At 45.4% G+C, this 10,034-nt stretch overlaps 1 protein-coding gene across 1 annotated transcript in view; it reads left to right on the top strand.

The window, feature by feature from the left end:
* Window positions 1-7,711, top strand: part of LOC107120845 (zinc finger protein RFP-like) — a 17,881-nt gene extending 10,170 nt beyond the window's left edge. The window contains exons 6-8 of the mRNA XM_015423616.1: window positions 1,579-1,611; window positions 5,070-5,263; window positions 7,556-7,711. Coding sequence (XP_015279102.1) covers window positions 1,579-1,611; window positions 5,070-5,263; window positions 7,556-7,711 — 383 coding nt within the window. The remainder of the gene's footprint in view (window positions 1-1,578; window positions 1,612-5,069; window positions 5,264-7,555) is intronic.
* Window positions 7,712-10,034: the final 2,323 nt, after the last annotated feature.

Raw genomic sequence — 10,034 nt, 5'->3', positions numbered from 1 at the left:
CTTGCTCAGGTGGCTGCTGCTGTGCTGAGGACGAGGAGAGGCTGCTCTGTCTCTGAGCAGCCCCGCAGGCTGTCCCTCCTCCTCCCCTTTGACCTGCAAACCATGTTCCGGGCTTGTCAGAACTGCCTCCAGCCTTTCCATCAATGGCTGCATTTCTGTTGTCCCCCTCTCACTCCTCCTGCTTTGCCTCCTGGGAGCCATGCTAGACAATATGATGTCCATGGGTTTGACCCATGACCACCATCTCCACTTGAGAAAAGTGGAGATTTGAAGATAAAGCCTGGGAAGGACAGGGACCTCAGTGGGGGACAAGGCCATAGAGCCCACCCTCCAAAAGCATCCATTTTCTCCAAGGGGACTGATCTCTGTAGTCTGGAGATGAGCTGTAATTCCGGAGGATCCTCAGGTCTCACCTGGAGGCTGGCATGCCTATACCCAAGCAAGGGACAAGCATGATTCCTCCCTTCCCTCCGATCCTTGGGCGTGTGCATGTGCTTGTTGTGGTACATCTGCAAAAACTGCATGGATTGCCTTTGCTGCTTGCACTCTTTCAGAAAACAAGGTTGTCATTTTGCAAAGCTGAGTTTTCTCCTTGCCTTTCCTCCTCTTCCTCACCCTCCTTTGATTATTCCCCTTGTCCACAAAACTCAGTTTCTTTCTTCCCCTTCCGCTGGGATCATTTTGGAGCCTGCGCACCTTTTCCTGGTATTCAAAGTCAAATACCTTTAATGGCATAGCAGTAAAATGCATAGATATACAATAACACCGCGTGAAAATTTAAAAGCATAATGGACAAAATAAATCATTCCTTTAGGAGCACAGATCTAACTTTGGCCGCTTTGGCAAGAAACTTGGCCACTATAGGTGTGATATCTTTACTGCACTATCCTAGGCATGTTTATTCAGAAATAAATTGCATTTTATTCAGTCGGGCTTTCTCCCAGGTAAGTGTGTATAGGATTACAGCATTACAGTGCATTTTTTTGTTTGTACTTAACTTAATGGGATAAGTCCCATTGAATATAGTGGGACTTCCACCTGAGTAGGCACTCATAGTGCTTAGTTGCAAGCCACTTCCTGAGCTCATGTTGGGCTGCAAAAATGGACCACAATGGAAAGGGGCTAATGTGATCCATTTTCCCAGGTTGGTTGTTAGCTTCCCAGTTGACCATTTCAGAAATGAGCGGCAGAGCAGTGGAGGGGTGCACTCTCCTGATTTGCCCCATCCACCTTACCTGGTGATTCTAGGCCCCCATCCCTGAGTTGTACGCAGGGCCCCCAGAATCAATAAGACCACCCAGGACACCTTTCTTATGTACAGAAGATCAAACATGAGGTTTCGTTTTCTTCTAGAATTTGGTGGGCGGCGGCAATTAAAAGTACCAGTACAGGAACAAGTGAGAGAAAATGTTAATCAGGAATAGGGCCGCCTTTGTAGTGGAATCCCCACTCCCCCCAAAATTATCTTCGAAAACCCCATAAAACTGGCACAGCTCTAAACATTCCAAAATATTTGAAGTGATCCCTAGAACCCCTACGTATCAGTTCTAATGTTTCTGTTCTCATTTTCTTTTGTAGAGGCTGTGCTCGCTGGACCTGAGGCCGAGAAAGGTAAATATCTAGGCTTGGGGGAAAGATATTAGAAGCACAATAAGTAGAGAATATTGCAGTAGATTACAGCTATTGAGGAATTCACTTTAAAAATAATTTTCCCCAAAATGTCTGGGTTTATGAAATAGATCGAACTTTAAATTCTGTTGTAATAACAAGGTTAACTAACTAGAATGAAACATATCAGAATTCTCCGAGAAAACCTGGGTGGTGGGCAATGCTCCCTTTAAGCCGTGGAGTCTTGTGAGCAAAATTCCACTTTGTGAACTACTGGCATTAAAGTTGTGAGCGAGCCATTTGGCTACTACATAAATTAGTTTGCTCTGGAGTCCATCCTTCCTGAGCGAAGACAAAAATGTGTGGGCCAGAGGCTAAAAAACTGTGAGCTAGCTCACTAACTCAGCTTAGAGGGAACACTGGTGGTGGGAGATGATGGGTATGTTACAAAGGGAGTTCAGTTGAGCTTTTTTCTCTCTCATCTCCACTGCAAGAATGTGCCAGTCTGAAAGCTGTAGATGGTAGTCTGAGACTAGCTGGAGCAGTATGTCAGTACCCTGCGATTTCTTTTGGTTTGAAATTGAGAAGAAGACGACGACGACATTGGATTTATACCCTGCCCTTCACTACCCGAAGGAGTCTGAGCAGTTTACAATCTCCTTTCCCTTCCTCTTCCCACAACAGACATCCTGTGTGGTTGGTGGGGCTGAGAGAGCTCTTTGAGAACTGCTCTTCAGAGAACAGCTCTGAAAGAACTTGTGACTGACCCAAGGTCATGCCAGCAGCTGCATGTGGAGGAGTGGGGAATTAAACCCGGTTCTCCCAGATTAAAGTCTGCTCTCCTAACCACTACACCAAATTGGCTCTGAAAGATGAAGTTATAGGGAGATAGAATGAGAACTGTCCAAAGTCTCTGCAAGTAAGATGAAGGGCAAGAAGAGATACATGGAAGGTGACTTGTAGTTGCATGTTTTTGCATTCTGGCCATAATCTGTTGTACTGTCTGGTATGATTTGGTCCTGAAATCAGATAGATTTGAGTGGCTTTTTTTTGCTGTACTTAGCTTAGTTTTTGAATAATTTGGATCAAATCTGTCCTTCCCTTCTGCGGATAGCTTGTACCATTGGACTTTGCACTGTAATCAGTGCAGTCAATACATCCAATTTAAGAATTATTAATCAGGGGAGAAGACTGATTATCATTGCTAATGGCAACATTTCTACAATGGAGCTATTTAATGACTATATTTGTTGAAAGAAGGTAGAAAAGGCACTAACCATTGGAAATGCCAAAGACCCAAACCAGCTAAAGACCCAAATGGTGGTAATAAGTAGAACCCATCTGTAATTAGGGATGCTCATGAAACCAGCTCATGAACTAATGTTCATGATGAATTTTGGCCAGTATGTGATTCGTGTACTAAAGTTCATGGCAGGTCAGCCAGCACGAACTTTCCACAAATCTTCAAACAGTTTGTGGAAAGTTCATGCCCATTCATGAATGGCCATATTTTCAGATTGTCTTTGCTCAAACAAAATATTAACTGAACTTCAAAGAAACATGAGAGGTGGAATTCTCCAGCCTTGGATACACTGTTGTCAGTTTCAAACTAGTCATGTCAGATACAAGAGGTTTCCCCCCTTTGTTGGTATCCCTTTCTTGCACAGAGCTTGCAAAATCCTACCCCCCTGCTTGGATTTGTAATGTTGAGCTTTGAGATCAGTCCTTTTAAGCTTGCAATGCCAGTGGCACTGGGTTCTGCTGGATACTCTGTTATTGAACTTGTACTGCTGGGCATGCTGTACATTCTATTGGTTCTGCTGGGCTTGCAAAAATTCCCTCCTTGCTTGGATTGTGATTGAGTCGGCATTACCACAATGGCACTGGATTCTGCTGGCCACTAGTACATTGCATGGGTTCTACTGGGCTTCCAATCCCACCCCCCTTGCTTGGATTGTGAGTCTGTGCTTGACATCAATCCTGTTGAGTTGGCATTGCCACATTGGCACTGGATACTCTGTGATTGCACTGGGCACTCTGTACATTGCACTAGCTCTGTTGAACTTGCAAAAATGCCCCCCCCCAGTTTCTACTGCAGAGAGTCTCTGTTTTGACCTGTTCGGTTTGCAGTGCCACAGTGGCACTGGTTCTGCTGGGCACATTGCACTAGTTCTGCTGGGCTTGCAAAATGCCCCCCTTCTTCAGTTTCTATTGCAGAGATTCTGTGGGACTTCGAAGCTGTTCTGCTGGGCTTCTATTGCCCTTACTTTTTTACAGGTTTTTTTCACCATTGGAAAATGGAGGATGGGGGCACCTTCTTTGGGGTGCCATAACTCAGACTCCATAAATCCAGCCCTCACCAAACTGGGAGGATGGGTAGAAGGGAGTTAGCCAGAGATCTGCTGCAAGTTTGGTGTCTCTAGCACTCCGAGGGGGCCACTCTACCACATCACAAACCTCATGAACCAAAACCAGTTTGTTCAGCCTCTAAAAGTTCCATGATGGTTCATGCAGGGGTCATTTCCTGGAGGAGCGCACAGGAGCGGAGCTCCGGCAGTAAAGAGCACAGGGGGAAGGCACATGCAGGCACATGGAACAAGCCCCACTCCCTGCTCCCAGCAGCCCTGGGCCATGAGGAGCATGAAGCAGCCATGTAAGTTGCAGACCACCTCCCGGCCCCCCGGTCCAAAACAGTCCAGTGGCACCTTTAAGTTTTATTCCAGTACAAGCTCTCCCTCCTCTGTGAGGACAGATCTGCACATCCCCCCCCCCCCAGTTAGCAATCCAAAACAGTCCAGTGGAGCCTGAGTGGTGGAAGTTGCCTTATGACACACGTCCGGTGATGTCAGGGGGCGTGGCATATGCAAATAAGTTATGCTAATGAGTTATGCTAATGAGCTCCTGCACCTCTTTTTCTACGAAATGACCCCTGGGTTCATGGTTCACAAACCAGGCACACTACAAACCAAACTGCATTTTCCCGGTTTGTACCCACCCCTGTTTGTAATTACCCCAAGTCATGTAAAGAATAAAACTATAGCAGGGAAGACTTTCTCAATTCCAGGCTTTGATGTCTGCTCCCATTCTCCTCAGCCTTAATCACAGAATCAGTGAAGTCCAGTGACAAAAAAAAAATGGCTTCACAGCATGGGACTTCCCTCAAGCAGTGTTCTCTTTATTTCTTGAACTGACTCTTCCTGAATTCACTGTGTTACCGAAAGAACTGCAGTGCAGCCCAAACAGATGCTGGGGACTTTAGAGAATTCTGATCTGTTGTAATCAGCACGTCCATCACAAGAGCTGTAGCAAAACCCCTTGCCTTGCTGGACGGGAGGCGGAGAGGGCAATATTTCAGTCCTATATTGTATTCTCATGCATCCTCCTGAACTTGTAGTAGCAGACGCTGCTGCTGGTGCTTTCAAAATTTTAAAAACAGTCTGACCCTTTTTTCTCTTTTGCAGCAAAGTTCACTGTCAGCGGAACCTGTACAATTCCCACACTAATTCTATCGGCGAATTACTCACCTAATCTCTGTTCATTTGCCACCGGACAGCAGTACCCATCGTGGAGTAATCTCTACCAAAATCTCAGCCAGTTTTCTTGTTGGTCCTACGTTATGGGAGCTGAGAGAATAAATTCAGGGACCTGTTCCTGGGTAATGAATATAAAGTTAGAAAAGTTCTGGGCTGTGGGGGTAGCCCTTGAGTGTTTTCGGGGAAGAGATAAGTACTCCTTGACCCCTGAGCAAGGGGTTTGGGCTGTGGGAATGTCAAATAATAGGTGGTATGCATTCACTTCTGCTGGGACACATAATTTGGCATGTCTGTGGTCCAGCAATGGGATGCGTGCATGTCCCATCAGCCCTTGTAATGCTACAACCATCCGGGTCTCACTAAACCATGAACAAGGCTTAGTAACATTTTTTAATGCTGACAATGACAGTGCCATCTACACGTTTCACAATGCCTTTTTCTCTGGGCAGCCAATCTCTTCCTGTTTTTTCGTGGGCAAGTGAAATGAGGCAGCTGTTCAGGATGTATGGGAGATGTGGCAGCAGTGTGATGCAAAGCAGGTTCTGCTCTTTCCCCAATATCTCCTCCCAAGGGCCAGCTTTGGGAACAGCTATCCTCTGAGTCATTCCTGTGAGATGAGAAAGGCCCCCCTTAGTTTGCAATGGTAGCTCTCCTGTCCCTACAATGATTCCAAGAGCCAAGGAGTGCACCAAAAAAACCTTTGGCCCTCTAGTCTTAAGGTGGGGGGAAATTGTCTTTGTTCCAGGGAATGAACTTAGAAAGAGCCCCTGTCTTGGAGGAAATCAATAAACATCTCAAAATATCCCACTGAAACCGGTTATATTACTGCTAAATTCAGCAACCACAAATGATAATCAAGTACTACATATCTCAGAGTTGGTTTCTACACTATTGGCTATGGCTAGACTGACTATTGCGGTCTCCTGGAAATCCCCCAACCCTCCTACCATTCAGAATTGGTGAAATAAATGCTGGGATCATTTTATAATGGACAAGATTGCAAATAAATACAAAGGGCAAACAAATAGCTACACAGGATCTCACTCCAAATTTGTGCGCAAGTGGTTACCTCTGGAAAATGAATTTCTACTCTCAAACCCAAGCTATATAGAATGGATACATTTCTGATTCACACCTCTTTAGTCTGAGCTCTTATCACTTAAGTCTTAGTTTGTAAATAGTATATTTGTATAAAGTTAGTTATATGCAATATATAGATACTGAGTTGAAATTGAATGAAATCTCAATGTATTTTATCTCTTAATACATTTATCTGTAACTAGGAATAAGGCTCCGTTGTGTTATTGGGTTTGTTTCTTTTGAAGGGGAAGTGAGGGAGGAGATCATGGCTTGGGGAGGGTGTTCCCCTTCCAGCACCCATTTTACCTTTATTGGGAGGGCCGACCATAATGTAATTGTTTTCACACTGCCATAAGAAAATGATCTGTGACTGTATTGTGGTACCGGTACGTCTCTGCTGATGTGATGAACGGCTGGGTTAATACGTAGCTTGCCAGTTTAAAGTAGGAACCTGTGAGGCCTAACTTGCCTGGAAGACAAAATTGTCCCCACAATACAGTTGGTGCATTTCTTCCAGGGTGAAGCACAAAACTGCCTCTGCAAACTTGAGATGGTAATCTACAAAACAAACGGACCCCAGCCTCCTTGTGTTTCACATTGGCCCTCTTATTTTTGTATTCTACCTGGTATCCCTTTGCTTTCTTAATGGTACTGCTTAAAACTAGTAAATGCTTTCCAACTGCTGATTCCATTGCTGCTGTATATGAAATGACACCGCCTGTAACAAAGGCCTCCAATCCTAGGACTATGTTGAAGAAACCTTGATTAATAAATGTTATGTGCCTTTGAAGAATCTGCTTAAAGCCATTCTGAAAATATTTCTTTGAAGAATTATGAGTTTAAATTGATAAAATCTGCATAAAAACAGAAATGAGCCTCCTGGAAAAGGCAGGCTTTGTTTTTAGATACTGCAATGCGTGTGTTGTGATGGGTGCCCTCATAGAAGAGGCATTCCTTCCTGTGCATGAGAGAAGGGGGAATGCATCTTAGAGTGCCAAGACGAGTCAGCAAGGTAGGGTGGGTTCAGGTAGGTAGAGGCAAGAGAGAACAATGGGCAGATGCTCTTCTTATATATTCTAGAAGTGGCTTGGGGCATGTGCCACCAAGTTAGAAGCTGCCAATTCCTTAATGGGTCAAGAAAATGAAATTACGTGTTGGGCAATTGATATAATGTTTCCTAATAGTGACACCTTTCAGAGTAAGGGGCTGAAGACAAAGGAGAAGAAAAAAACAGACATTCAAGGTGCTTGACTAGTCATTATATTGATGGGCGGTGGGTGTGTTTGGCAGCTGAGTTAATCTCGTCATGGTCAAGTTCTGTTGTTTTACTTGAGGATGAGTATGTGCAGTTTCAGGTGACGCTGCTAGGAGAAGGGGAGAATGCCTGCATGATGGAGAAGATGCTTGTCCATGGTGTTTGTGCAGGAATGTTCATGGCTGCCTCTCCAAAGCATGGCTTCTCTGGAAGTCTGGCTGCTGGCTCCATGTAGCTGCGATGTCAGGGAGGCTGGTAGGCCATCTACCGGGGTCTGCAGCGTCCTTAGATGCAGGGATAGATGGTATCGGGTATTCCATGGGTCCATGCTGCTTCAGTGCAAGGCTACCCTTGGATGGGCACATGTCTTCTGTCCAGTAAGTTGGCTCCATCGCATGGTCACCATTCAGTCCATTTTCCCTGGCACACACATTATACAGTCCAGCTTAGAGTTATATTTCATGTCCATACTTAAGAAGCTTGCAGGGGAACCTCTTTCTTGGCTGGTGTCCAATTTGCCCTATTTGGGCAAATTAATTGAGAGGGCGGTGGTGGTGCAGCTACAGGGCTGTCTGGATGACGCTTCCACTTTAGATCCCTTCAAGTCCGGTTTTCGCCCAGGGTATGGGACGGAGACAGTGCTGGTCGCCCTAACCGACGATCTCCGGTGGCATCTGGATCTGGTGTGGCGGTATTACCGTTGTTAGATCTGTCGGCCACGTTTGATACGGTCAGCCACCAGCTGCTGACCCGCCGCCTCGCTGACATGGGGATACCGGGGCTTGCCCTTCAATGGCTTGCCTCTTTTCTCCAGGGTCGGGGTCGGGGGACAAAGGGTGGTGCTCAGGGAACAGCAGTCCCAAAGGCACCCGCTTGAATGCGGTGTGCCTCAGGGGGCTGTGCTTTCCCTGATGTTGTTCCACATCTATATGCGCCCCCTTGCCCAGATTGCTCGGAGGCATTGGCTTGGGTGTCATCAATATGCAGATGACACCCAGCTCTATCTGATGTTGGGTGGCTGGTCAGATTCCATCCCAGAAGACCTAAACCGGGCACTACAAGCCGTGGCTGGGCGGCTTAGACTGAGCCAGCTGAAACTAAACCCAGCGAAGACGGAGGTCCTGTGTCTGGGTGGTCATGGAGTGGGGTTCCCTCTCCCGACCTTCGATGGGCTTGGGAATGCGCCTGGATTTCTCCTTAACTATGGAGGCCCAGGTGGCAGCCGCTGCCGGCTCGGCCTTTTTCCATCTTCGGCTGATTCGGCAGTTGGTCCCCTTCCTCGACCGCAATGACCCAGCTATAGTGATCCATGCAACTGTCACCTCGAGATTAGACTACTGTAACGCTCTCTACATGGGGCTGCCTTTGTCACAGATTCAGAAGCTGCAGTTAGTGCAGAATGCTGCGGCCAGGCTTCTGATGGGTCTCCCTAAATGGGACCACATCCGACCTGTGCTGAAAGCGCAGCACTGGCTGCCAATAGCATTCCGAATCTGCTTCAGAGTGCTGGTACTTACCTTTAAGCCCTATACAGCCAGGGTCTGACGTACCTGATGGATCAGTGCTGCGAAAATGGGCTCTGGTTTAATACCCTATGGGTTAATATTCTCAAGCCTTCATCTTGATTTGACTGAAACAATAATATTACTGAGCACTTTATTAATGTTAATCTGATTGTTTTATTCTGATTTTAATGTTTTATACTGGCACTTGATGCCCTTGTTGTGAGCCGCCCTGAGCCTGCTTGTGGGGAGGGTGGGATAGAAATATGGAAAATATGAGAAATAAATAAATAAATAAAAACTCATACAAGAGCTAGTTAAGAGGAAAACAGAGAAAAAGGGAAAAGGTTTTTAGAGAAGGGCTATAATTACCAATCCTGAAGAGGTCCAGAGAAGCAGCAAGTTGAAGAGCAAAACAGCCGGCATTTCAGGAAGCAAGAAAATACCAATGAGCACATGGGGTTGTGAGAAGGGATCCAAGGTGTGCACACACACACTACCATGGCAGCAGGGTGGTCCAGTTATAGGACAAAACATACCCCATGCCGGGTTGGCACATTGCCGGAAAAAAACAATAACTAAATGGTCCAGGGGTCTTTTGCTAGAAAAAGAGCTGCAGGAGCTCATTAGCATATGGTATGCTAATGACCTACTAGGCTATTAGCATATGCCACCCCCCTGACATCACTGGAAGTGATGTCAGAAGGTGAAGCAAAATTTATAAATTTAAGGCGGACAATTTAGATGTCTTTGGAGAACTTTAAATCAAAACTTGCAATGGATTACAAATTGTTGTCATGGAATGTGAATGGATTAAATTCACCAAATAAGAGGAAAAGAATCAATCATTGGATACAAAAATAAAATTGTAATGTGATATGCTTGCAAGAAACTCATATTTCTTTGGAGAACTTTAAATCAAAACTTGCAATGGATTACAAATTGTTGTCATGGAATGTGAATGGATTAAATTCACCAAATAAGAGGAAAAGAATCAATCATTGGATACAAAAACAAAATTGTAATGTGATATGCTTGCAAGAAACTCATATTAGA

This window comes from Gekko japonicus, unplaced genomic scaffold (assembly GCF_001447785.1).
Source record: "Gekko japonicus isolate JY-2015 unplaced genomic scaffold, Gekko_japonicus_V1.1 scaffold1996, whole genome shotgun sequence".
NCBI lineage: Eukaryota > Metazoa > Chordata > Lepidosauria > Squamata > Gekkonidae > Gekko > Gekko japonicus.
This window is presented reverse-complemented; position numbering and strand designations above follow the sequence as displayed.